The sequence below is a fragment of the Pavona decussata genome, unplaced genomic scaffold (assembly GCF_977016875.1).
Source record: "Pavona decussata unplaced genomic scaffold, jaPavDecu1.1 SCAFFOLD_11, whole genome shotgun sequence".
NCBI classification, from domain to species: domain Eukaryota; kingdom Metazoa; phylum Cnidaria; class Anthozoa; order Scleractinia; family Agariciidae; genus Pavona; species Pavona decussata.
The window spans coordinates 690,647-718,323 of record NW_028145434.1 but is presented as its reverse complement, the minus strand read 5'-3'; the positions used below and the strand labels follow the sequence as shown (position 1 = coordinate 718,323).

General features: G+C 40.2%; 2 protein-coding genes and 1 long non-coding RNA gene across 3 annotated transcripts in view; 2 read left to right on the top strand and 1 right to left on the bottom strand.

The window, feature by feature from the left end:
• LOC146488072 (uncharacterized) overlaps positions 1-27,677 on the top strand; it is an 84,909-nt gene that overhangs the window by 35,840 nt on the left and 21,392 nt on the right. The gene's annotated exons all lie outside the window — the stretch shown is intronic.
• Positions 9,023-16,196, bottom strand: LOC146488075 (uncharacterized). Its single transcript, XM_085121084.1, has 4 exons — positions 16,172-16,196; positions 14,266-14,321; positions 11,020-11,925; positions 9,023-10,522 (listed from the first exon to the last, which is right to left on the bottom strand). Exons 2-4 carry the CDS (start codon positions 14,300-14,302, stop codon positions 9,888-9,890), a joined length of 1,578 nt encoding a protein of 525 aa, XP_084977210.1. The 5' UTR covers positions 14,303-14,321; positions 16,172-16,196; the 3' UTR covers positions 9,023-9,887.
• On the top strand, positions 19,922-27,043 carry LOC146488074 (WD repeat domain-containing protein 83-like). Its single transcript, XM_085121216.1, has 4 exons — positions 19,922-20,310; positions 21,113-21,291; positions 22,445-22,621; positions 26,491-27,043. The coding sequence occupies exons 1-4, from the start codon at positions 20,005-20,007 to the stop codon at positions 26,747-26,749; spliced, it is 921 nt and encodes a 306-aa protein (XP_084977342.1). The 5' UTR covers positions 19,922-20,004; the 3' UTR covers positions 26,750-27,043.

Sequence of the window (27,677 nt, the reverse complement as noted above, 5' to 3'; positions counted from 1 at the left end):
GTGTGCTTTAGAATAGCGAAAAAACATATTTGTATTGATGGAAATGTTAACATAATGGTTCAGTAATGTTAACAATTACCCTACGAGTATACATAAGCTACGGTATTTTTTAATATTTTTTTTCTGCGGATGGCCTGGATGGAAATCAGTTTTTTCAAGTTTTTCCTGTGTATTTTGGAGAAATTGCTGCCAACAGGTTTATAGTTTGTTCTTCATTGAAAAAATCATTTGATATTTTTTCCTCCCGGTGCTCTACGAACAATTTCATGTTAGAGAAAAAGTTCTATGTTTTATATTTGAGTAGCTTTGACTAAAATACAGCGAAATCTCCGTGACAGTGCTCCTTTAAGAGCCATTTTGTACTCATTATATCTCTAACCTGCGATCTGGCGTTCTTTTTTTCGGGGAAACGCGAAAGTTTGTCAGAGCAAGAGTCGGCGGGCAGTCGGGAGCGCTCTCGCGCTGCCACACTTTCGCCCTCCCTAGAAAAAAAGAACGCCTGATTGCAGGTTACATTCACTCCAAAAACCTTTTACGAGGAATTTCTTGCCATCATTGTACGTATTACTATTCCGGAATAGGGTCAATCGAACGTACTCACAGAATACACCGTATGTTGCAAAGTGTTGCAAAATGACTGGTGACCCATCACAGTAATACATCGGATATAAAATAATAATAATAGTAATAATAATAATAATAATAATAATAATAATAATAATAATAATAATAATAATAATAATAATAATTATAAGGGAGAGATTTAGAATCGCGATCACGGCAAACGGAAAACGGCAAACGTGAGATTCGCGCTTTTGATTTTTTGAAAATATGAGTACACAGATGAGAATAGTGCAAAATAACTCTGGCCTTTGATGTTTACACAAAACTACTTAATTTTACTGAGAATATGAACACGGTGAGCGGCAAATAAAGGATAATCATGGAGTGCTTACCATTTGCATGGAAAACCCGGAAATTCCAGTTGGAAAATCAATTGGTACGCATCATTCCATTTGGAGTACTTCTGAAATTATGGGTTTCTGGTCAAAGTGATGCATTTTTATTACTCCCTTGGTGATTTACAGCTGATGTTCATACATTTTGCATGTTACCCATCTTCTGTTAAGACAAGCTAAATCATTTCGTATTTATGCCGAAAATTTCCATCCGGGTTCTTTGCGTAAATGGTAAGCACCCATGGTCACGAGGTCATTTCTGTCATTTGCCGAAAACGTAATTCTGCATCTCTCTGTTGTCACCGGAGTATTCACTCGGGAAAAAATTTGAGATAGTGGGAAGGGTGTTTTCTGGTTTCCTTTGGACAGCTGGTAGCGTGAAGACCTAGGACGAAGAGGAACAAGCGGTTTCTCTATCCCCTGCTGATAATGAACACTGCTATCCTACCACACCCCTTTCCACACTTCTGCACTGCGGTAGCTTTCTCCATTATCTCCGTAACGAGCAAGGAGGGGAGGTATATTGAAAAGGTAAAAAAAAAAATTACTATTACGAAGAAACCCAAGAACCCCGTAAATTGTATGAGTTGATTAGAGATTACTTGTTTTACAAGGAGTTGTGTAGTTCTAGAAAAATACTTTGGAGAAAGTAGAAAACTCTTGATGGAAAGTCGCTTTAAAGTTGGGGTGCGTTAAGCAGATAGGTCCAGTTTTTTTTTATTCAGGAATCATCAACTTGCAACGCAATCGGATCGGAAAACAGGCGTGGCATGTTTTCACATAAATATTTATCTGTTCTGATATATCTCTGCCTCAAACACATAACGCGAATCGTGACGTCACTGCAGCCGCAAAAATTCATGAATGACAGAAGACATAAAAAGAGACATTATCAGTCCATACCTACAAGGGCCAGGCTGCACATAGTTACAGTTATATAACCTTACGATAAAGTGTCTTTTTTTTTTAATTTGCATCTATCTTGCACACAGTCACACTGGATCAGCATCACTCAGGTTCCCAACTTGAGTCGTGCCAAACTTACACTTTTCCATCAGAGGATGCAGACAAAAGACAGATTTCAGTTGGGTGATAAGATATTGAATATACAACAGACTGATGAGCTTTCTCCAGGGTGTGTAGAATCTTTGCTTCCACCAGATCCCAGAAATAAATCCTGCCGTCCTCTGAGCCACTAATCACTTGTGCATCGCTGTTACTTAAGTAGCTGTCCACTTTGTAGTCTTTGTTAGCATGACCAGTGAATCTGAGTAAAAAATTAACAAGGTGAATAAGTCAAACAATTTGGCTCTGAAACAGGGTGTGGATTCAATAGACCATTTCTGAGTTGCTTTGAATCTCATTTTGATAGCGAGGCTTCCTGTAAAGCTTTTCATGTGAAAATTAGTTTGTCTGCAAATGAATGGCACTAATTACGCGGGATGCCCTGGGGCAGACCGCGTTGAAAATTCGGTCGAGTTTCTATTTCTTCATCGTAGTCACAAATTGCAATGAATAAATAAATTGAATCTGGATTAAACGCTGTTCTCTCCTAGAAGGGGTATTTTTGTCCTCGATTGTTGTCATTACCGCAATGGCAAATCACACTCCTTACAAGGAAGGCTTGGTTACCAATATTCCTTCAGGGGTTAGTGACAAGTTTTGCGGATAAGGAAATAATTTTGGTTTGTTAAAAAAGACATTCTGTGAAATAAAATTCTTAAAACAAATGGACAGAAACGCCAAAAAGAACGAGAGAGGTTAAGGAAGAAAGACCCATCGATCGACAGACAAGCAGCCCGAGCGATGGAACGAAAAAAAGAAAGAAAGAAAACAAACAAACAAACAAACAAGTAACAATGGAAGAAATGAAGGAAAGAAACAAATGTACAATTTAGAAGAAGGAAAGTAGTAATAAAATAATGGGAAGGAAAAAGCGGGAGCGCTCAACACCAAAGAAAACCAAATTTGATAAGGTGAACCAATCCTAATCATAATGACCATCGCGTCATTCAAAATTTTTAAACAAACAGATGATTGCACAGCCACGTTGTCCTTCTGGGTAACACATGAAATGGATATCAATTACTCTTTTCAGAGGTTAGCTGGGGGACAGTGCTCCCAAGATAAACGAAGTCGAGCAAAAGAAAAAAGTACCCTTATCCTCCCGTTGCTTTCTTGTGGAAAAAGCATGTCAGCACACACACAGTTTGTCGGCGTAAGTGATGTTGAGTCGGAGATCAACTTAATTTTTTGCACGGGCTTCAATTTTTACTGCACCTTGTGACATTTCGGGCATGACCATCTGTCCAGTTCATCCCTTCTCTTTGGGCATTGGGTGGTAGAGAGGTTCCCAACGATACCTTATCGAGCTACGCCAAAGGGAAATCGCGCAAGTCTGACCGCAGTATTAACAAGGCGCTTTCGAAGACTACTTAAGACGTACCAGAGCCAACAGGTACAAATTTTCTCGTAAGGCAACGTAGTTTTGCTAATTCATGATACGGGAAGGTCAACATGAAATTTAAAAGTTGTGCCTTATTTTCAAACTGAGCGAAAAGCCGTAAGTCGGAAAAAATTAACATATACTTGCAACAAGAAGCTTGCATTTTTAATAACCAGCCTGTTTTTGGTGTGCGATAATTCAATTAAAATGTTTATCACGAACTTAACTTTTTTCCGTGAATGAAACCAACATGCTTATTTTCCTGGAAACCCAACTATAAACGCGATGCTTATGCTTTTTATTATCGTCATCATCATCATTTATATTATTATTATTATTATTATTATTATTATTATTATTATTATTATTATTATTATTATTATTATTATTATTATTATTATTATTATGGATACTATTTATAGCCGTAGCTACTAATCTGTGAAGAACTCCGTTAAGGTGATTCTGCTGAAAAAGAAGGAGTATTTAAAATTGTCTAAGACTTGGTCCAGTTCATGACTATGTTATGAGCATGACAAAAATGCAATAAAAAATGGGGGTCACCGTGCTCGTTGTTGTGCAACCTGGATGGCTATTATAGTAAATAGATGACCCGCGAGGTTTATATTAGGAACACTAGTAATCAGAAAAGGGAACTATCATTTCTAGAAAAATTAATTTCTTGCATTAAAATATCAAGCAGTTCAACAAAGTTTACTTTAATCTTACACAACAAACTATTTTCATTGAACTGGAATTAAGATTATGAAAGAAATTAAAGATTTTGCTGCATGTGCACGTAAGCAGCACTACCTAAATACGTGCTTTTTAAAGCATTCAAATAAAAATATCTCAAAGTAGAGTAGAGTTTTTAGTTTTTAGTTTTTAAACAGCAGTGTAAGGCCTCAATTGAACAGTTTTTATATAGAGTATTAAACTTTTCTTTAAATCGCGATATATAGTGGTCTGTATGACATTTAAATTGATGCATTAAAAAATGGGGGTCACCGTGCTCGTTTAGAAGAAAAAGACCATTTATTTTCCTGCCGAGCTTAACCTCAAGGAAATCCCGTAATGTTGTGCGTGCGCGCGCTCGTGCGCGCGCTAAATGACGCGAAAAATTATGCGCAGCAAGGATGCGCAATGCAATTCAATGGAATCACCTTAAGTTCTCTCAAATAAACTGAACTCTGACAGTTACAATTTTGTGGTCTCATTATATTCCCTCAGCTGAAACCCTTCAGACTAATCGCTGGTACTGAGAGTGGTCATATCCAGGGCTTATTTTACATCTCCAAATTGGAGACGGGGCCGCCATAAAGATTTCAACGTGGCCATCCGGACCATTTGAGGGTCTAACCTTCTCTGAAAATTTCTGACCCTGAGTATGGGTGCAGCCGTGGTTCGAACCCTGTGGCGCTTAAGGTCATTCCCCTAAAATAGAACCTACACTCAGATTTTTTTCCAAACTTTGCCCATGTGTGGTTCACTATACGTAAACTGCAAAAATTAAATAAAATGAGGGGGTCACCATGCTTGTTCTTCAGCAACGAAGCATTGAAATATGGTAATTTCTGCATGTTTGGACAAAAAGGACTATAATAGAGCATTTGCCAAAAACAGGAATTATTTTCTGAAGAGAAGAGTTAACGGCTCATTTCATAGAATTTTTTCCCTGTTCATAAATCATTTTCAATGTGAAATTTGTTTGAAAACTATTCCTAACCAGTACTACTGAGGTATTCAACAAAATAATATAATTCGTTTCCGCTGAAGGTAGGACAAAATGTCCATTGGCTAGATATTAGGCGCAAAATTTGATATTTCAAACACTAGGATTTTCCTTAAATTTTCACAGTAGTTGGCAAACGATATTGTGGTTAGAAATCTGAAAAGAGAAAATAGGTTCACCGGGTTGGTTTTGCAGATATTTCACAAAGCAGTGGTAAATCGAGCTTCAAAACTGATTTCTCCGCGAAGGGACTGGGGCGAGTCCTATGAAAACACCTTAATTTCCGCGCAAAATGCAAATCAAGAATTTTGTTGTTAGATGCAAGTCAGATTGAGTGATACTCAGTAGTTAGCTAGAAATGAGCGTAATTTTTTTTTTTTTTTTTTTGGCATTGTGCGCAGTAGAGTTGCGCACTGCAAAACAGGGGAATGACCTTAATATTATTCTAGAAACCTTTAGTTATTTTATTCTCAGGAGCACAGTTATCCTAATAAGAGTCGTTGCTTTGGGTAGAAATATGCCGTGACCGTAAATTGCTATTAATCCGGATTCGTCGGCCATATGGAACTGTGTAGCTCGAGCCTAGCTCATGTTACAAAGGGCATTGAAAGTGTTGTCCTTCTAAAGCCTGTGACATTTGTTTGTTTTTTAGCATGTCACTGACAAATTAGTTCATCGCAAACAGCCTTACATGAAAAATATTCAGTCACTTTGTCTAGTCTGCATCTGCCAGAAATAAGATTCGTTTTCCGGGCTCTTATCTGCTTTTTGCTTTAAGTATGTTCTTCATTGGCCTTAAAAGCTGAGTGCTAAAAGCATTGGTGGCATTTATACCACTGTTAGGCTAACCTTCAGCCGATAGATACATTGCAGGATAAAGCCGAATAATAGACAGTGGCCAAGAGGAGAAAGTTTTGAGTAGCAACCGAAAAACTCAGAAAAGGGTTTCTTTTTCTATTTTCTTTCTTTCTTAACACCACTTACACCACCGGCCCGTGTTACACTACCGCCTTGAATAGCTTTTGCCAAACGCGGGTAGTGTACATTTGAATAATGTAAGAGATGATTTTAATAAATGATTGATTTATTTGAGCGTACCTTACATAACGCGCGAACTTTCTTATCGTAAAGAAGTAATTGTCACAGCCTTTAAATGCGGTTCTCTTTTGTTGTTTTTGTCTCGTCGATAAAGTCAGGCAAGGCCGGGCAATTAAGCTGGACATGGTGTGCCCATTTGACACCAGTGGTACCATTCTGTCCACTGCACGTGCACGATGTACAAAGCATCTGCTTGTAAAAAAATGGTACTAAGAAATCCCATCCTAAAAGATAAAAAGTTGGTAACAGATTTAGTACCATGTCAGCTAGGGGATTTTAAGCTTCCAGTCGGTAGACGCAGACAAACTGCCGCGGAAAAAATATAATCTGGTCGTTAGTTTTGTTGCGTGTCCTGCGCGCTCGGTCTCATTGCGTGACAAACATGATTGTCTCATTCTACAGACGATTCCTCTTGTGTGCGTCTTCGGGCTGCAAAATTTCTTCTTCTGCGACTATAGATAATTGTACGGAGCCCTGTAGGGGCCATCCTCAGTTCTAGAGTTCCTGTGTTTTGAGTTCCTTAGTTCCCTGTAGGGGCCATCGTCAGTTCCTGTGTTTTTCAAGCCGATCTCACAAAGGGAAATCTGTTCAACAAAGGGTGCGTTCGATTGGGAAATCCGAAAAATCTCCATTTTTACACTAAAATGATTGTCAAATTATTCTCTACAGAATGAATGAGAGAATTCTGATGCGTGGGGAAAAAAATTTTCACGTTTTTTTTTTTTTTTTTTTTTTTTCAGGAATTGAGTTTACGACCCCGGACTTTCTGAAAAACTGGAAAAACTTGTAACTTTGCTCAGATTGAACGAAAAATCTCCATTCTTGCAGTAAATGATAGTCAAATTATTCTCTACATATTGAATAAGAATTTCCTGATGCACCGTGAAAAAAATTTTTCGCGTGTTTTTTCCACTAATTGAATTTAAAACTCATTCACTGCGCACGCCCGAAAGTTATCGACAGAACCGACCAACCAACCAACCAAGTCAACAGTCAGCTATCGCTATAACTCGTTCATTGCGCTATGCGCATTCACGAGTTAAAAACTGCGCCAAAATGAGATTTTTTAGACAATGAAATATTGGTGATTTTCAAACTCGTGCCGTGCATTCCCAGTTAAGTAAACAATCCTGGTTTTAGACTTGAATCATTTGCCAGTGTCTCTTACACAAATATACCAATTTGAAAAGACCGTGCTTCCTTTTGCGCTTTGCACGAGCGAAGTTCTTGTGTTGTTACTCGACGCACTAATTTCCTCCATTTTATGACGGTCGGCGCCCGTTACAGTTTTTGAGAATTTTCTTGAAAATACAACCAGCTTTGAACAAAAAAATATATCACGTTTGTTGGCTTATCATAGAGCATCTCTGAGCGAAATATGAAGATTTTGAATTTTTGAAGCATGTGCCACATTTTACTGATATCACGCGGTCTTCACGGACATTCTCTCTTAATTGTGATCTTAACTTCCTGCCAGAAGGACAGAATCCCTGCCAGTGTAAATTTCCTAGAATAAGTTTGTTATGTAATATGAATCACGCCAAATGCTATCAAAGTAAATTAGATGGGCTAGAGAAAAGAATTCTATGATTTGTGTCCGGCAAGATGTCGTTCACTGATCACTTTCCTTACCTTTAACGCAGGTCATTTCATAACAGTTAATGGGGACTTTACGCAACCACGACGGCAACGCCAAAGAAAACGTCACTTGAAAATACAAGTTCGTGCTACTTGTACTATTTTGCGCTTATTCCAATTCGTTCAACTTCTACAATGTGGCCGAACTATCCAGTAACAGAACTGGTGGGAACGGTCTTTAAGTTAGCACAGGGAATAAAAGTTTACTGTCATGTGCTCACGCTCTCCACAAAACCTTGATTTTGGGCATTTCACGTTGTTGTTTGGCCGAAGATGGCGACGAAATGTATCAAAATTTGTAATGCACGTGCACAGCATTGTTTAGCTCATTAAGCCTTTTTTGTTGATGACGTTTTCGTTGCCGTCGGCGTCGTGTTTGCGTAAAGTCCCTAATGCTTGTTTGCAACGCGGCAATCGAGTCTCGGCCACTTTTAATTAGCGCACACTTTCGTAAGAGCGATCATCCAATTATATATGGAGAGTAACGTAACTTCTAGGAGACCATACTGTGTTCATCCGTGCTTTTAATTACGACGGGTGTAATCGTACAACGTCTCTTCCAAGGAGGGGAATTTAACACGAGAGGTTATTTTTGAAAAAAAAAAATGTTTTCAGACTTGATTCCGTTTTTAAATTAGCTTGAGGTTTGGCCATTCAATGCAATGAAGGTCTTGTCTTATTCAGTCACATTATCGTTGTTCTATCAGCCGAGTTATGAGGTCAGACGGGAGCAAGTCGTAGGTGATTATGGTGGTAATTTCGGCAATGTGAATGTGAAACATTCATTGGCACTTTTAAAGGAAGACTGGGGACGAGGCTGTTTGGGTGCCATTTCGGTCTCGTAGATACGAATAATACGAACAAGAACAAGGCTGATGTTCCGGTTAATACAGTCAACTCTCGCCTTGCGGACACCACGCTATTAAGGAAACTAGCTATTACAGACAAAATTCAGATCTCCGGCGAAAGCTATAGGGGTTTGAAACTGACTCCCGATTACGGACTCTCGCTATTACGGAATTACGGACACTTTCGTGGTACAAACATAACAATTTTATTGTTTTGACTCTCGATAAAGCGGATACCATGAACTTCGTATGTAACAAATTGCAGTCTGCTGTTCGTCATTGGTCAAAACATGTACACACTTCAAAAGATTTCTGAAATGTTTATTTTCGCACCAATCTCTTTAGTGGCTGTACAACAGACTTTGCGTTTTCACTTCAGCTTATGCCTTTTCCTTTCAGACTCTTTCGGAGACACCCACTGGGAGAAACCAAGCCCTCACCTCCATTACCAATGACTGCTTATCAGATTCGCTACTGTTGATAAGCTTGTCAAGTCTTACAAGATATTTTGGGTCGCTACGTAACTCATAAATCAGAGGCACCCAACGACAGCTCTGTAGATTCATTTCAGGGCGCGCTGTAATATTTTTATCTGTTCGGTCATTCTAGGGGAACTTAAGTCTTTTCGAAATAACTAGGGCATTTTTGTCCATTTCTCCACAACCTGAGGTCTTATTTCCTTTCCGAAAATCTTAGCTGACCTGTCTTCGATACCCGAAACCAAATATTTATCAATCCGAAAACACTAGGCATTAAATTTCCCATATCACGAACGTTCGAGGTGAAATTCCTTTTTTAGAAAATTGTATGGGATTAAGGGCCTTCCGAAAAGATAATTTACCTAAACGTTCTGTTGGGTGCCCCTGATAAATAACTGGGATCTCAAGCCACAGGCCACCACCTCTGTTGATCCCCACACCCCACTATTACGGACTGTCTCTATTGCGGACACTCAACGACGTCCCGAAATTGTCCGCTATAACGAGAGTTCACTGTAATGGTAATTGAACTGAGTGGAGCGCAATTTGGTCTGAAATCATACGCGTGATTTCAAATCAGTCTCAACAACAAAAAATAATATTAAAATATTTATTCTTCGTTTATTACCGATTAATTACTTTTAAAAACAAAAGCACTTTTCCAACCAGGGAATTATTCGGGGATGGTATCTATTTCGAATCATGATGTTTGCGACTCTTCTTGGCGGTCTTATCTTTCTTCGTTGTTTCGGATTTATCCTCTACTTGTTTATTAGATTTATAATTTTCCTGATTGAAAGATTTGCCATTTTCTTGCTTTTCAGCCTCTTGATAATTTCCCTTTTCTTTAGACATTTTTGTCGTATCCAGGCGTGGTTTGGCGTTCATCTCCTTTGCACTCTTGTCGGATTCCTTTTCAGATTTATCATTTTCCACATTCTTAGCCTCTTGATCATTTCCTGTCGCTTCAGTCGGTTGTGCCGTGTCCAGGCGTGGTTTGGCGTTCGTCTCCTTTGCAGTCTTGTCGGATTCCTTTTCAGATTTATCATTTTCCACATTCTTAGCCTCTTGATCATTTCCTGTCGCTTCAGTCGGTTGTGCCGTGTCCAGGCGTGGTTTGGCGTTCGTCTCCTTTGCACTCTTGTCGGATTCCTTTTCAGATTTATCATTTTCCACATTCTTAGCCTTTTGATCATTTCCCGTCGCTTCAGTCAGTTGTGCCGTGTCCAGGCGTGTTTTGGCGTGCGCCTTCTTCGCACTCCTTTCGGATTCCTTGTCACTCATGGCGGGTACTGGTGCTGCTGTTGTTGCGGCAGGTGCAGCTGCTGCAGAAAAAATACAAGAAACCAAAATTTGCTTTCGTCCTATTTAGCTTGTACTGTAAATTTGCCTCTTTCCACCGTTCAAACTGTGTTGCCACATTTTAATCTAGGACAAGCCACTAAACAAACATTGTGCTTGTATCACCATGTAACAAAATAAATTAATTTTCTTCCTTTCTTTCTTGAGTTTAAAGAGAGTTCGCAGGAGATTAACTGCTGGCATTACTAAGTGTTGCTAGATATTATTTCGGTTTTACCTATTAGCGGTTACTACCTAAGTGTGATAGGTATAACAGCTGTGAGGTCAGTGGACTTGAAAATGGTTTAAAAACTAAGCCCGATTCTGGATGGTCATGTATTTTTGAGCGAGTGTGATTTCAACGAACTTCAGCCAAAAGCAGGCAACAAAGTTTATTAGAGACTTTTATGGTGGCTTATTTATCGAAACCCATTCCACAAGGGCTATATACTACATATTTATCAGTGCATCTTTGACTCACTTGTAGGACCACTGGCTGCAGGCGGAGCTGCTGTTGCTCCCGGTGCTACTGTTGTGGCGCCTGGAGCTGGTGCTGGGGTTGTTGCTCCAGCCACTGCTGGTGTTGCTGCCGGTGCTGGGGTTGTTGCTCCAGCCACTGCTGGTGTTGCTGCCGGTGCTGGGGTTGTTGCTCCAGCCACTGCTGGTGCTGGTGTTGCTGCCGGTGCTGGGGTAGTTGCTCCAGCTGCTGGTGCTGGTGTTGCTGCCGGTGCTGGGGTAGTTGCTCCAGCTGGTGGTGCTGGGGTCGCTGCCGGTGCTGGGCTAGCTGCTCCAGTTGGTAGTGCTGCTGTTGCTGCCGGTGCTGGGGTTGTTGCTGCACCCACTGCTGGTGTTTCTAAGGCTACTGGGGTTGTTGCTCCAGCCACTGCTGGTGCTGCTGCCGGTGCTGGAGTTGTTGCTCCAGCTGCGGGTGCTGGCGTTGCTGCTGGTGCTGGAGTGGTTGCTCCAGCTGCTGGTGCTGGTGTTGCTGCTGGTGCTGGGGTTGTTGCTCCAGCCACTGCTGGTGTTGCTGCCGGGGCTGGGGTTGTTGCTCCAGCCACTGCTGGTGTCGCTGCCGGTGCTGGGGTTGTTGCTCCAGATGGTGCTGGTGTTTGCACCGCCGCCGGTGCTGGTGCTGGTGCTGGTGCTGGCGCTACTGGGGCTGCGCCTGGTGCTGGTGCTACTTTGGGCGTAGCACCACCGGCTGGAGGGGCAGTAGTCGCAGCTGGTGCTACGGATGGCTGTTTGGCAGCAGGGACTGTGGTTGGGGCGGCCGGGGCTGCTGGAGCCACAGCTGCTTGTCGGCGATGCCCTTCATCACGGCTTGGTTCTTCTTTTGTGTTATGAGTTTTGTGGCGCTTTATGCTTTTACCCGAGGTTGTTACAATCACTACAAAGCAATCAGAACAATGTAGATAATATTTCCCATTAGAGAGATTCAGTCACGGATTCACGTCTTGAACGACGCATTGTAGAAGAAAGTTCACCTCGACGTATAATTGTCTTTTGCCCGTCTTTATCATGACTGAAGAAAATACGAGACGTCTAACTACACACACTAAACAAATTTGCCAAAGTTTACTTATGTGCAGGGTAGAACCCAATTACAAATTTTAAGATGTTTTGTTACGGCCTTCCGTAAATTACCAATTTTACACATTTTACGATTCTTCGTTAGGGCTTTGCGAAAATTGTAAAATTTACAAATTTAACGGTTTTTCGTTACCGGGAATCTATATTTTACCAATTTTTTCTTCCTTTGCAATGCAAAATTATCTTACATCACCAGAGCGGTGCTGCGGATTTTATAGACCTGCCTCAAGACCGACGAGCGACTGACTGGACTCCCACGAAAAGGGACTTTGAGAAAGCCTTCGGATTTCACAAAAACTGCGAAATTGCAAAATTTACATTCGTCGTAAAAGGATTACGCGTCTCGGGTATAAAAATGGCCAATCACGTTAGTTTTTATCGCCTTTAGGATCAGAGCCTTTTTTTACCTCAAAGATTAGGTTCCAAGTGAGCTCCGTTCGTGCAACCACAGGTACCCCAAGCTCTATGAGAGATATAGGCGGTGACCTTTGCGTGAGTGTTGTAATTTGAGCGTCACGGCAACCATTGCGTAACGGCGAAATTATAAGGATTTGTCCCGGGGGATTTGTATGGGAAAAAACAATTCCTACTTCAATTTAAAAATGCCAATGCTTTGCAGAGAAAAGTAATCGCTGGAATCGCGCTAAATCACTCCAAAAACCACATGGGAGAAAAAACACCATCAAGGGACACTGGAAAACTTGGACCATTTACAGACTTCAATGTCATTAGATGTGTTCCCCGGGATGTGTTCCTGCTGTTACCAGCTGTTTACTCAAGTTATATTTTGTCTCGAAGTTAACACAAAATTGCTATTGCAACGATTTCTCGCCGTCACTTCCTAACCAATGGTTACTCCTAGAGGATTTACTCACCACTTAACGGCTCCTGCCATTGAAATAGACAACAAGTTTCTCTGAGCCCTTTCCCTGACTGCCATATTGAATTAATACCGATGACCGACAATGGGCAGGCCAACGAGCAGAGCCTATGAGACCTGGGTGTACAGCGAGCTGATCGACAAAGTTGGCGGACAACAAATGATTTCGTAAATGAAACGACAATTTACAGAGATTTTACAATGCCCTGCTTATGACAATTTACAGAGATTTTATGGTGCCCTGCTTATGACAATTTACAGAGATTTCATAATGCCCTGCTTATGACAATTTACAGAGATTTCATAATGCCCTGCTTATGACAATTTACAGGGATTTTATAATGCCCTGCTTATGACAATTTACAGAGATTTCATCATGCCCTGCTTATGACAATTTACAGACATTTCATAATGTCCTGCTTATGACAATTTACAGAGATTTCATAATGCCCTGCTTATGACAATTTACAGAGATTTTATGCGCCAGTTTACAGAGAATTTTGAATTGAAATGTCAGTGCTACTTTTTATAGACATTTTAAACGTTAAAGAAAATCATTGTAAAAGTAAGATTTACAAACATTCTTCGCAGATTTTATGAAGTCTGTAAATTTCCCATTTTTACTTCAGTTAAATTTTACAGACATTTCATAGATATTCTAGAAAGAGGACAACGAGAAAACTGTATGAAATGTCTGCAAAAAAGATTTTACAAACATTTTGCATTCGATAAGTAAAAGTAGGCAGAATTTAATTCTTGTAAAAAGTCTGTAAATTCTACATTTACAAGCATTTCATCAAGTCTGTAAATGGTCCAGATTTTCCAGTGGGAGTTCAGGTACCCATACAAATCCTTATAATTTCCGTTACGCAATGGTCGCCGTGACGCTCAAATTACAACACTCACGCAAAGGTCACCATCTATATCTCTCATAGAGCTTGTGGACCTGTGGTGCAACGAGTACAGATTTCTGCGTTCAAGCTGTAACGTTTGGTTTGCTCACGAAGGCAAACCATCCTTTTCCACACGCGCCCTTGAACATTTCTCTTTGGTTCATGCCTAATCTCGGCCAACCCTTCTTTTGAAAAATTCTGGATCCGCCCCTGGTCATCAAAGTAAAAAAGTCAACTTGACACTTAATTTTTCAAATCAGGCTCACGCTGTTATAAATTCAAAAATTTTTAAATCAATTGTAAATGATCGCGATGAAGGTTGATCCAGTCTTAAAATGAAGAAACGCACACTTCAGGCACTTACACAGAAAAATGGCTCCCAGCAATAATCTGGTCTTCATGTTGCTTTCTACGTGAGACCTATGGACAAAAGCAAACTTAGGTTGTTAGCTACACAAGGACCTGTGAAGATTCTAAAATATGTTCAAAGAACATGTTTTAACAAATGATATTAGAATTAAAGACGGCACTAATGAAGTGAAGAACGAAATCCGATCGCTTAAGTTTTGACTGATATTGGAATTTTTTTTATCTGATTCTTAGTTCTTAGCTTTTACAGTTTTCATACCATGAATTGTTCTTCATTTTTAGTTTCTAATTTCTAGTATATACTTGGCCGTGGATTACCTGTAAACTAGCTGATTAAGCTAACCGTAAATCCCACGTTAAATACAATATCGTATCGTATCGTATCGTATCGTAAAGAAAGGCAAGAAGATGCTAGTACTACATTTTGCTCTGTTTCAGTAAAACGTTATTTTGATAGTAATGTTCACCTTGCGTTACAAGTGCAGAAAACAAGCTAGCAAAATACAATAGAGGCTTAAAGGAAAACGGATTATGAGGCATTAAACAGAAATTTTGTTTACAATGAAAGTTATTCCATTTGGTAATATGGAGAAGCTGTGGTTAAGTGTTTAACGGGTTTCACATCAGAAATGAAAGTGGGTGCTTTAAGTTAAGTCCAAGCCTCTATACTTTCGTGATGATTTCTCAGACAAAAACCATTAGTCCATATTGTTTCTCTTCTTAAGCCAGTTGTACTAATAGGTACCCAAGTCGCTCCATGTAAGGGAATCCGGAATCCGAATCCGACATATTTCTGACTCTGGAATCCGGATTTCAGCCGAACCATGGAATCCGGAATCCAGTCGTTGTAATCCTGAACCCACGGTGCAGAATCCAGAATCCAAGTTGGTCGGAATCCCAAGTCCCTTTTGGATTCCTTTACATGGTGCAAACCCAAGAGACATAATACTGGGATAACCCTGCGATGGACTAGCATCCCATCCAGGGCGAAGTAGCGATACTCCTTGCTGCTTCATGTTATGGTGACCGGATTAAGCACCCGCTATGTGAGTCAACTCTGGCTTGTGTGCAACTTTGCTTGTGGAGGTAATGTTTTAATCGCTTCGAATAGAACAGCATTCTGTTTATTATTCGCTGTTAATAGCAAGACAGATGGAATAACAAGGAAACAAACAGTAAAACTGAGACCCTTCTGTTTGGGAAAGCACTCGGTGACAGACTAAATTTTAGCGTCGCTAATAAAACGTTTTTGCAGGTAATTACAATTGCCTGATCTATAAACAGAGATTCTTCTCGGGTCGTCTCTATCGGAAATGTTGTTTTCGCTTATGATTTGTAAAGTCAGAATAGTTAGCAAGTTACTGAGCTTAGTCACCTATAGAATGCTCGGTTCACTATAGCAATGCACTGTCTTTTTTTCTACAAGGACCGCTTTCTTTAAAGAACATCGACGCTGAGATGAGCCAAAATTCAGTTTTAAAAAGTGTTTAGAATATACCCAGGTTGAGATTTCATAAGAACCTCATTTTACCCACTCATTTTGGACAGGGGTGCGGCACATGACAGTCTGGATCGAGGAAATATCGGGAATCTTGGACTCCTGATCACAGTATACGTTTCTAGGGCCTAAACCTGAATGCTAGAAGACATATCAGTAGAACGTTTTCACTTGGTCGCTAGAGATTCGATTGAAAAAAGGCATGGCAGCCATATTGCTGTATCTATGAAAAGAATCTAAGTAAAAAGCAGGCGGTTCTTCTGGTTCCCCAACATGGTGGCTGTGATGTTAAGAGAAAACGTTCCATAACATTTACAGTGCGGTTCCCGGAATCGCAGGGTTTACCAGCTTCTCTATTTAGGCTCTCTGCCCACGTCCATAGCGATTTACTGAAATACTTTACCATGCAAAATCATCTGGAAAGCGTTTTGAAGACCAAACAGGTGCCACCAAATTAAGAAAATCCAACTAATCTCGGTTCATCCTCAGCTTGAAAATGAGACACCAGTCTCATGAAATAAGTCTGATTCGCCTTGCCACTTTAAAACCGACGATGTGAAAAAGATATGGCGTTTAAAACTCTACCGCGTCTTAAGATATTTGATAACCAACTGGTAGAAACTTCCTTGACGTGATGCCTGCCTGTTGCGAGGGGTCAATGGCCCGTGTTTATTCATGCAGTTATAACTGACCCGTTGTCTTATGAAACACTTCTCAGAACGTTTTAATTTGAGCCAAAAAAATTTCTATTTCAATCTTTTGAATTGTGGAAGTTAGAGAACGCGAGTTATTTTACATTGTAGCGGTTCCGTTCACTAAAGAAACTTGGTAAGCATGTGTCCCGCTAGACAACATCACAAACATAGACCGACGAGAACTTGCTTCGGCTTGTTGACCATGGCTAAAGAAAGGAACTAAAAGACCGTTTTATCCCAGTTTGTTAACTATTTTATACTCTTAAACACTTTGCAAAATGGAAATAGTGTTGTATTTAGAGAGGAAGATGTCGCTATTGTTTGCTTTGTCTGTAGTGCCGTGTGGTTTATCTTCAAAGAAGGGCGCTTACCTGTTTGGGTTTTGGTTACTCCAGCCCTTGCTATAAGAAAAGAAGCAAAAAAGGAGAACAAAAACCTTACCTTGTTTTCGTGTGGTGGTATAAAGCGATCTTAACTAAATCGTAACAATGTTCGCTTATTCCTAGATTTCTCTCAGGCTAATTAAAAATTCGACAACCTTGAGGTAATTTTGCCTTATAATTGAATGAGTAATCGGAACAGCGTATCGATTGCATCACAGGGATTTTTGTACACTGAGGAATTTTGCAAAGCAGATTACTGAGAGCAGAAACTGCTCTTGGCATTTGCAATATCCTTGGACTTGTTTGTTCCAAATTTTAGCTTTTACTTCTACTCCTTTAACAGTATTATTTTGATTGTTAAGCCAACTTCATTCTTTCACAAGAAACACTACCAAATAAAAAATTTATGTGTTTAATGGGTTCTTGAATGGTGTTTTGACACCAGTCAATTAGCCCTTGGTCTTTCTTTGTGTGCATATAGCACCTAAGATTTAAATCAGAGAGAACTGACAAGCGTCCTTTTTCAAAACATAAACTGGACAGGAAGCACCACAGCAAATAATTGCTTTCATTTCACTGTTCATCTTTGTGGCAAAGTTTTACATCACGTTGTGTTGGGTCATGAGTTTCTGGTTGCGTGAACTATTGCTTGCCTGGTTTGACTCGAGGGCTCTGGCAGAGCCTGAACGAGTCAACTAATTAGGGGTAATAACTAGTGAAAACCGGATTTTATCTTTCAAGCAAAACGCATAGAGCTTGACATTTTCAAGTGCAGCCACATGCCTTCACATCTGGTAAGAAAAATTTCAGCGTGTCGTTATCAGTTGCAAACTGAAAGTCTTTTAGAATCTAATTATTCGAAAGCTATTTCAATGACATCGGGTTCCCACAAAAAAGCAATCAGATTACCAGGCGTGAATGCACGTTAAACCACCACCCTCCATGACAAAACACCTGCCGATTATTATCTGCGCTGCAAGACTTGTAGATCAAATGTTTCTTTTGAGTTTTGTCCCCGTGTTTGTTGTGGAATTACTTGCATTATATATTTTCTCCATTTAGAGCTCACGTGTTACTTTCTTTGGTCTCAGTATCTCCCTCAAGAGAGAAATGTGCTGAGTTTGTACTTCTTTTCAGGCTTTTCATTAACTTGTTGCTATTAAAGGAAAGTTGCACACGATCCACAGCTGGTCAACAAGGATCGACGTAGGACCGTAGGCGTTCAGCCTTGTTCAGGGAGTTAGGAGTGGCTTGGAAAAACGTCTTTGCGAGCGAATGAGAATTTGGGTGAACAAGCACGTAAACCGGGAGGGGAATGAAGAAAAGCCGATTTGGATTTTCTCACGGCCTTTGCCGCTCATGATGGCTCCACGCCAAAACTTCACGCGCGGACAATACCGTCCGCTACGAAGGCTAGTGATAATCCACCGTACCGAATAAGATAGCGACTGCTACATTTACCTGATAATTCTCAGCGCACAAAATGCCTTAAAACGCTCACAAAATCGCACCGAAAACTTCTTAAACTTCAAACCTAGTTCACGAAATGTTGTTAATGCAGTTGACGAATTTCTCAAAAATCAAATCAAATAAAACAAACTAAAAATGGCGTTCTATGTGACGATTGGTCGTGTTAGGTTTGTGCAGCGACCATCTTTTTCGGTGAGGTGGATTTTTTAAAGGGGAGAGGTGGGAGGGGGGAGACTTGGGAGTCTCTGTTCATTTTTTAGCGCGCCAAATTATTTTCGCGTCGCTCCACCACTTACTAAACTCCTGGAACAGACTAGCGATAATCCGAACTGTAAATCTTGTCTGTTGGATTACTCCCCCTCCCCACCCCTGGATGGGATGGTAATCCATTGTAGGTTTACCCTGTGGGGGATTTTCATGCTTCCCATTGTGCATTGCGGGTAAACTATATTATCAACTCGAGGCCACCCGTGATCAGCGTATTAGGGCCTCTTCATATGAGCCCGGTCGACCGGGCTGGCTCGGTTTCTGAAATCTCGCCACGCCACTCTTTTCTTTACAAAAATTTCGATGTGTTCATATGAGAAGGCGGGCTGGCCCGGTTACCGAGATCTCGGTAACCGAGCTGGAAATTTTTCCCATATGAACACTCCAGCCCGAATACCGGGACAAAACATTTTCAACTGCGCATAGCTTGTAAGGTCGCTGACAAGTCGAGACGCAGTTCAACGGGTATTTGGGGGGTTCTTTTTGATTTTTTTTATCTCGGTAACCGGGATTAAATTTCCCATATGAACAGAAGACAAACTTCGTCTCGCCTACCGGGCCAGCCCGGTTACCGGGCTCATATGAAGAGACCCTTAGACAATAGACGCCGTAAGGGTCGCAAGTCTACCAGCGAATGTTTAGTCCAACAACGGCCAATATCTCACATAATCTTTTCAAACTGATCGGCATTTATATTGGAAAAACATCAGCAGGAAAACATGGAGTCAACTCGTATTAATCTAGACAGAGAAAGTTTAACAAGTAACCGGTGAAATTGCCAAATGCCGTGTGGAACGTCGACTCAAACACACATATTCAAAGCTTTCTTCATCCTCAAGTAATGCAAAGAACGATGGGAAGCATACAAATCCCCCCCCCCTCCCCCCCACTTCCCTGTGCGATATCATCATATCCTGGATGTCGACGGTACACCCGGGTGAGGAGCAATGCAAAGGTTCCTGCCTAAAAGTAGCACGACAATAGTTCTTTTAACCATCCGACGGTCCGCAACGCACTAAGCGCTACTCACATATTTTTTGCCGTTTAATCCCAATCCCGCACCCAGAGTCTCTAGGCTTTTTGGTCCGGCGTTGCCCCGCTGACCAAAAAGCCTGAAGACTCTGGGTACGAGATTGGTCATTGGTGTCGTTTAACTTTTTAAACCAAAAAAAATCGTTATTCCTGCTTTAGCCTGTTCCAGGCTCCTAGAGAGACGCGCGAGGGGACGTTTGCGTTCCTTCGCGCGTTTTTGTAGGAGCCTGGAACAGGCTATTCCTGGCCAGAGTAGCGACGCTTCGTGCAGGCTTACACAACCAGCTGCCACCAAAGGAAGGGTTACAACCGAAAGCAATATGGCGGACGGAGCGTGATTTTCGTCTATCAAACGTTTGACGAAAATATGCCTAGGAAGGCCGAACGAAATGGACTTAGCTCTTCCATGCAAGGAAACCAATCAGTTAGAAGGACATCAAGGAGCTGTACGAGCCGTGAGATTTAATTACGATGGAAACTACTGTTTAACATGTGGAGGCGATAAACTTCTGAAGCTGTGGAACCCTCACAGAGGTGTGCTTCTGAAGACATACAGTGGACACGGTTATGAAGTACTCGATGCTGTGGGATCCAGTGATAACAGTAGGCTCGCTAGCTGTGGAGGTGATAAGACTGTGGTGCAGTGGGATGTAACCACTGGGCAGATTATGCGCCGCTTTAGGGGACACACTAGTGTAAGCGTACATGCATCAATCACTTTATCAAATAGAAATCCGTTTTTGCCGTTCGTCGGTTTAGTGATAGTACACCATTCAATGTTTATGAACTGCTGGGAGGGGCTAGGGCATGCATGGGCGAGGGATTTAACAGTAATTATCTGTCGTTAACAAGGAAGTTTAATGCCGATTAAATAGACTTTCTAACAACTTCAGAGATGTTTAGAGACTCTTTTGGCCATCCAAAAATGCCTGGCGCAACTGTAGCAGGGCATTTAAATGAAAACTCTTAGCAAAGTTTAATGCTCTGCCTTTGCCTCCCTCTTGTCTCCCTCCCCCCCCCCCCCCCCCCCCCCGCTCAGTAGCCTAACATTGATAGGTGCATAATAGGTCACAGATAACCATAAAAAAAAACCACACGTGGCTCAAGAGCCATAAAGTGAGTGTGTTTCTGATCCTAATCTTACCATATTTTGGCCTTGTTTGTCTATAAAGTTCTCTCTCTTTGGGCAGAGACTACCTGTATAGTATACACTGTACAAGTACTACATGGAATACACTGTACAGTACACACTTGGGATGGTCCTTCTTCCCTCAAGTATAAGACTTAATATATTCTAGTTTGTTGTTGGTTCTAGTCCATGTTCTGAGAGTTTTTCTCCCTCCACAAAAACCAACATTTCCGAATTCCAATAATATTAATTAGAATCTGGAAAACAGTGTCAAAGAGCCGCCTTGTGGATGACATGTATCACTGAAATTCCCAAATTCCCACTTATTTTTAAGTATACAGTGTAACTTGTGTTTTTTCAATTTACAGAGGGTAAACTGTGTGAAGTTTAATCAGCCTGACAGCACAGTAATCATCTCTGGTTCATATGATGCTACAGTACGTTGCTGGGATTGTAGATCTCGCAGTCCTGAACCCATTCAGATTATCGATGATGCTAAAGACAGTGTATCCTCACTGGTGGTGTCTCAACATGAAATTCTATCTGGGTAAGTAATAACTAGGTGGATACACATAGATCAGTTTTCAATTGAGTGTCGTAAAAGCAAACCAAAGTAATATTTGTACTCTGGCCAATCACAGTAGACACAAACAAGGCAATGAACCAATCAGAATTGAAAGCAAATACAAGCCGCACCTGCACCAAGGGTGGGAAAACGTGTGTGATAACGTCACAATAATTGTGACAAAGTGATAATTGTTTTCTTTTCTCATTGGTTGAGAAATTGTTGTGAGCTTAGCTAACCAATCACCTATTGTAGTAAAGCAAAACAAAAGGCAACATCAAATTACTTTCACCACTCAAATGAAAACTGCTCTGACTCTATTACTAGTAATAATCAAAGATTAGGGAGTGCGTTCGATGACCTTCCAGGTTCTCTCTCCTTTGCCAAGTTGATAATGATGACATCCGCCCCTACAAAATCTGCAGGGGATGTCAAATATGCGTCCCAAGATCCATTCATTCACTTTCGTTGATTGTCCCGTACCATCTCGACTCCAAATGCAATAAAATATTTTTAGGAGTGCATTCTTTCTACGTCAAAACGCAATGAAACACACGAATAACACGGTTGATTTTACGAAACAAAGAACTTAATCGGTTTCTTTTGTTTCCGCTTTGAATAAAAGAATGCAAAGAACGCCGACGCGTTTTTTGCTTAAGGTTTTTCTTCAAAATGAAGCAGAAATTTGCGAAAAAAAATACAGGGCAATGTTTTTCTAATAAATCAAAGACCACATGCAAAAATTCAGCTCATTTGGATGACATTTAAAAAATGGCCAAAATCGTCACTTATGATAGTTTTGCATAAAACCCTTCAATTAATATTGTCTCGACAAAATTTATTACATATAGATAATTATTCTTGGCAAAACGTTTTAATGTTTAATGTTTCATGTTAATGTATATAATTATACATGTATGATTACTACCCTGACAACTCTTGACTTGTAATTTAGCTATTAAGCTACAAAAAGAGTAATTAAACTGATTATTATTATATTATAAACTGATCATTATCATTATCATTATCATTATCATTATCATTATCATTATCATTATCATGATAAGCAGTTGCTTCCTTGTATTGCCTCATTTTGTGTTGTATTCATTTGTTTTTGAATTGTTTTTGCTTCAAGGTCTGTTGATGGCAAAGTCCGTAACTATGACATTCGCATGGGTCAGCTACGGGTGGATTGTATTGGCCAGCCGGTAACCTGTGTGAGTTTTACCAAGGATGGCCAGTGTGTGTTAGCATCGACTCTAGATGACACCATTCGCCTGCTGGATAAAGACACAGGGGAATTATTAAATGAGTAAGTACATGTAAGGTTAGACATTACTCTTACACTCTACAAAATGATTTTGATGCTAAAGGTGAATGCATGCTCACAACATGCTAACACAGCATGCTAAGCATCAGTGGTGGGGTTATTATTGTTTTATTCGTAAGGCAAAAACAGAAAAATGGCTTTGAAGCCTTAAATTGTTGTGACCAATCAGTGGATATCAAATGCTGTGACTGAGTTGAGTGTAGTTTAGTTTACAAGTTACATTGGTGCAGTGCTGTTTAACAGTTTCACAGCAATTTATTCCTTTGAATCCCAAATACTGTATATTGCCATAATTTTACACAGTGGCTACTGTCTTACTGATAATTCTTTTATTGGTAAACTAAGCCAACCAAAGCAAGATTTCACCTAAATTTTATTCTGTTACATGTACTTCTCTTAGGCTTTAGTTGTTTCTAAAATACATGTACTCTTTACATCATTGTATGTATAAGAGTTGTTATAATGGTGATTATTGGAGTAAGCTTAGTTAAGTTCCTTTATTGTACATCTAGAAATGGGCCTTATTTGATGCTCTTTGATTACAGGCAATATAATCTTGAATTTAACTGGACATAAAGGAAGGAAAACCAATTTGTATGATACAAACATAAATCCTTGTGCTCTCTTATTAAGCCTCTCCATTTGGAGGTCACTTACAGTAGATGGCTATTGGAACTCTATGTTGTATGACTGTGTTGACAATCTTTACAGTAGGCAATGTTCAATAATTAGTAGTTTGAAATCAGTTTAGACCACAGTTATGTTAAAACTGGTCTGAACTTTGCTTAAACTGTCCCAAATATTTCAAAACCCAGTGTTTAATGGTCAAAACATACCTGTACCTGTACCAGTCTTTCAATGAGCAGCAGTCTTATTGTCCTAAGGCAACAATGACATTTGTGTCACATTAATACTACAGCTGTATGCTTCAGTTGTATTGTAACATACATGTATTATTGGACAAGCTAATTAATTTAAGTCTAAAACTCTTGATTTGAAGTGTAAGCCCTCCTATGACATGAGCCCCTCTCTCTAATAAACCCTTAAATCTTGACGCTTGAAAATTTCACTAAGCCCCTCATTGGCTTGAAAGGGAACTGTTATGAAGATTTGGTGTAATTTCAAAAACCCAAAACCATTTTCGTATTAGCATAAACCTTAAATTTCAATTTCTAAATTAGCTCCCCAGTGTACTAAAACTGCTCAGTCGGCTGATCTCTGGCCATAAATGGCTTGGATTAGAATGGATAACATTACCATCTCCAAAATGTGCTAGAATAGATCATGAGTTGCTCCTTTCAAGAATTGAGTTGATTTCTTTCCCTGGGTGTTCTATAATGTTTTGCAAATAACTGTAAGCTGAGGTATTGTTGCACTCTTTTTACCAAAAAAGGTCAAAAGTTCACTGCCACTTCCCCTTTAATATAACTTTTTAACGTTTTGAACAAAGGACAATTTTGTCCATTGTTTTAATAGGCCATGTCCAAGTTGTTTTAAACCTCATCATGAAAGCGAGGTTTTGTGCATAGTTTTTATGATGGAAACTAGTTAATGCAAGTGCTTAGGTTCGCCTCCTCATAGAAGGACTCAGATATGTTTATTCCAAGTACAGTTCATTCACATTTACTCATTCATTGGGGTTACAGTATACCATAAGTTTGACTCCTCATACATGTAGGAGGAGTCGGATATCGTGTTTCCGAGTATAGCTCAGTGTCATTCACTGAATAATATATCTCTCTCATTCACCGGGATAACAGTATACCGTGAGGTTTTCTCACTGGGAACCATGTGGTAAAGTATCCAAACTTGTAATCTGAGGGGCATAAGTTCTACTCCTCATAGGAGTACTCAGATATCCTCTTTCTGAGTATAGCTTAGTGTCACTCAGTGAATAATACACCATTCTCATTCATTCACCAGGATTACAGTATACCATTAGATTTAATCTCATGTTGCTCTGTAGAAGAGCGTCCAAAAAAGTTATCAGAGGAGCTTAAGAATTCGACTCCTCGATGTCAGGACTCAGATATTGTGAATTCCTGTATGGCTCTATGCCATTATTATTCATTCACCAGAGCCCAGTTGTTCAAAGCCTGATTAAGGTAATGCTGGGTTAACGTGAACTTTAATTCGAGTATATTTACCAATCCGTAAGGATAAGTCCAAAACTTTTGTACCTTAGTTTTGAGTTAGACTTTTCTTTACAATAAGCCTAAAATGAACCTTTAAAATCATTTTTAATAAGTGAAATGAAGACGTCGGTTACCTTTAAATCGTGGATTAGCGTTAATCGGCTTACGAACAACCCGGTCCAGGAGTATAGTGTACCATCAGATTTAATCTCATGTGGCTCTGTAGAAAAGCGTCCAAAAAAGTTATCGGAGGAGCTTAAGAATTTGGCTTTCAATGTCAGGACTCGGATATTGTGAATTCCTGTATGGCTCTAAACCATTATTATTCATTCACCAGGAGTATAGTGTACCGTCAGATTTTATCTCATTTAGCTCTGTGGTAGAGTGTCCGTAGAAGTAATTGGAGGGGCTTCCACTGTTCCATTCAATTCAGCGTACTCAGCAAAATATAACGCTGACAAAAAAATAAAGTATCAAATTCATAACACACTGCGTTTGAAATTAGTTGCACTTAGCGAAAAAAGGACGATAAGAAAGAAATATATTTTATCCATCGAGCCGACAGTACTTCAACGAGTATTTCTTCGCTCGGAACGGACGAAAGAGGCTGTGCTCGTGCTCTTTGCGCAGGCAGTGAGACAAGAAAAAAACTTAGGCACTTCGCGCTGGAAGGTATTGCATCTGTTTAATAGGACAAACGTACTTCCAGATGAAAAAAGAATCTCATTCCCCGCCGAGTTGAGACTTGGTGCCTTGAAAACTCTTTGAAGACAGGAACCATTGCATTGTGAAGGCTCTGACGTTACCCAGACATGGCCACCCATCGTACAATAGTATTCTATTTCTCTGTGAAAACGGCATATTACAGTCTAGAAATGTATATCGATATGGCCGCCAATTTCATTTAAACTCAAGTTTAAGCACACGACAAAAGGATTCTTTCTCGACCCTAGTAATAGTACGTAAGACCTATAAGTATACGCACAAATAATGGATTCTGATTGGGCCGTTTTTGTTGAAGACGTTAGGGAGCTTAAGCAACGACGACGGCAACGGCAACGAAAACATCACCTGAAAATATATCTTTATTTCATTTCTGCTACTTCGCAATTATTTCAACTCGCTCAACTTTTACAAAAATGACGAACTATCTAGGAACCAAATTGGTAGGAGTGGCATATAAGCTTAGAAAGAAAATGAAAAATTCACCGTCGTGCGTTCACGTTCTCCACAAAACCTTAAATGGGGTCATTTCACGTTGTTGTTTTGCAGAGGACGGCAAAGAAATGTACCAAAATGTAAAACGCACGTGCAGAGCGATTGTTTTTGCTCATTAAACCTATTGTTTTGTGGCGTTGTCGTTGCCGTTACCGTCGTCGTTGCTTAAGCTCCCTATTTGACAACAATAGACGACAAAAATATCCCTTCTAGGTGAGAACTGCGTTTAATCCAGGTTCAATTAATATATTCATTGCAATTTGTGACTACGATGAAGAAATAGAAACTCGACCGAATTTTCAACGCGGTCTGCCCCAGGGCATCCCGCGTGATTAGTGCCATTCATTTGCAGACAAACTAATTTTCACATGAAAAGCTTTACAGGAAGCCTCGCTATCAAAATGAGGTTCAAAGCAACTCAGAAACGGTCTATTGAATCCACACCCTGTTTCAGAGCCAAATTGTTTGACTTATTCACCCTGTTAATTTTTTACTCAGATTCACTGGTCATGCTAACAAAGACTACAAAGTGGACAGCTGCTTAAGTAACAGTGATGCACAGGTGATTAGTGGCTCAGAGGACGGCAGGATTTATTTCTGGGATCTGGTGGAAGCAAAGATTGTACACACCCTGGAGAAAGCTCATCAGTCTGTTGTATATTCAATATCTTATCACCCAACTGAAATCTGTCTTTTGTCTGCATCCTCTGATGGAAAAGTGAAAGTTTGGCACGACTCAAGCTGGGAACCTGAGTGATGCTGATCCAGTGTGACTGTGTGCAAGAGAAATGCAATTTATAAAAGAAAAAAAAAACACTTTATCGTATGGTTATATCATTATGTGTAGCCCGGCTCCTGTATGTATGCACTGGTAAAGTCCCTTTTTATGTCTTCTGTCATTCATGAATTTTGCGGTTGGAGCGATGTCACGATTGGCGTTACGTCTTTGAGTATCAGAACAGATAAATATTTATGTGAAAGCTTGTCACGCCTGTTTTCCGTTCCAGTTGCGTTGCAAGTTGATGATTCCTGAATAAAGAAACTGTACCTAGCTGCTTAACGCACCTGAACTTCAAAGCGACTTTCTGTCTAGAATTCTACATTCTCCAAACTATTTTTCTAGAACAACACAACTCCTTGTAAAAGAAGTAATCTCTAATCAACTCATACAATTTACGGGGTTCTTGGGTTTCTTCGTAATAGTAATTTTTTTTTACCTTTTCAATATACCTCCCCCCCTTGCTCGTTACGGAGATAATGGAGAAAGCTACCGCAGTGCAGAAGTGTGGTAAGGAGTGTGGTAGGATAGCAGTGGTCACTATCAGGAGGGGATAGAGAATCTACTTGTTCCTCTTCGTCCTAGGTCCTCACGCTACCAGCTGTCTGAGGGAAACCAGGAAATCACCCTTCCCACTATCTCAAAGTTTTGTTCCGAGTGAATACTCCGGTGACAACAGAGAGATGCGGCATTGTGTTTACGGCAAATGGGAGAAATGACCTCGTGACCATGTTTATCCTTTATTTGCAAACTTTACAGACTCTCTTTTTAATGTTTCATTATCTAGCACAGGAATGCCAAGGTTGAACCCTGATGCATTCCCTTTTGTTCCCTTTTATAATTTCAACCTTAAACGACCCTAAAAAGAGGAGGGTGGTCACCCCCCCCCCCCCCCACCTTCCTGGAT